This window comes from Wasmannia auropunctata, unplaced genomic scaffold (genome assembly GCF_000956235.1).
Source record: "Wasmannia auropunctata unplaced genomic scaffold, wasmannia.A_1.0 LD336101.1, whole genome shotgun sequence".
Taxonomy (NCBI): domain Eukaryota; kingdom Metazoa; phylum Arthropoda; class Insecta; order Hymenoptera; family Formicidae; genus Wasmannia; species Wasmannia auropunctata.
In genome coordinates, this window is record NW_012026789.1 from 1012104 (window position 1) to 1012631 (window position 528).

Consider the following 528-nt stretch of genomic DNA (forward strand, 5'->3'; position numbering starts at 1 on the left):
AAATTATATATATAGGTTATATTTTTCTACCATGGCGATGATAAAATCATAGCGTCTTTTGATACTCTTGACCTAATAGTGAAATATACTTATATTTTCGACCTATAAGTTGAATTTCCCTATTATGAAGATTAAATGCCTAAATATTTTTACTTTGTGAGCAAATTTACCTATTTAGGGCATTTCGACTTTTAAGTCAATTGATTTTCGTGGTATTTTCTTGACTAATAGATAATTTTGACCAATATCAGACTTTTAAGTCGGATATTGGTCAAAATATCCCTATTGTGGTTAAGTTGACTTTAAAGTTAAAATCGACGCGATTTGATATCGATTTTATATCGATCTATACCCACGGGAGTCACGGGAAAAACATAACCTTACGCAAAATCCTCTGAACAACGAATACATCAGATCGACGTTATTAAATGCAAGTTGAAATTAAAAAAGCGGTATCATGACTGACGGGAACTTTAAAATTGTGGCGATTTTGAAGAAAAGGGGCAGTTCGACAATACTGGAATATTC

The 528-nt window shown here is 31.8% G+C and overlaps 1 protein-coding gene across 1 annotated transcript in view; it reads left to right on the forward strand.

The window, feature by feature from the left end:
* LOC105461146 overlaps positions 1-300 on the forward strand; it is a 914-nt gene extending 614 nt beyond the window's left edge. The window contains exon 3 of the mRNA XM_011707632.1: positions 232-300. Within this exon, the coding sequence (XP_011705934.1) occupies positions 232-300 (69 nt within the window). The remainder of the gene's footprint in view (positions 1-231) is intronic.
* Positions 301-528: the final 228 nt, after the last annotated feature.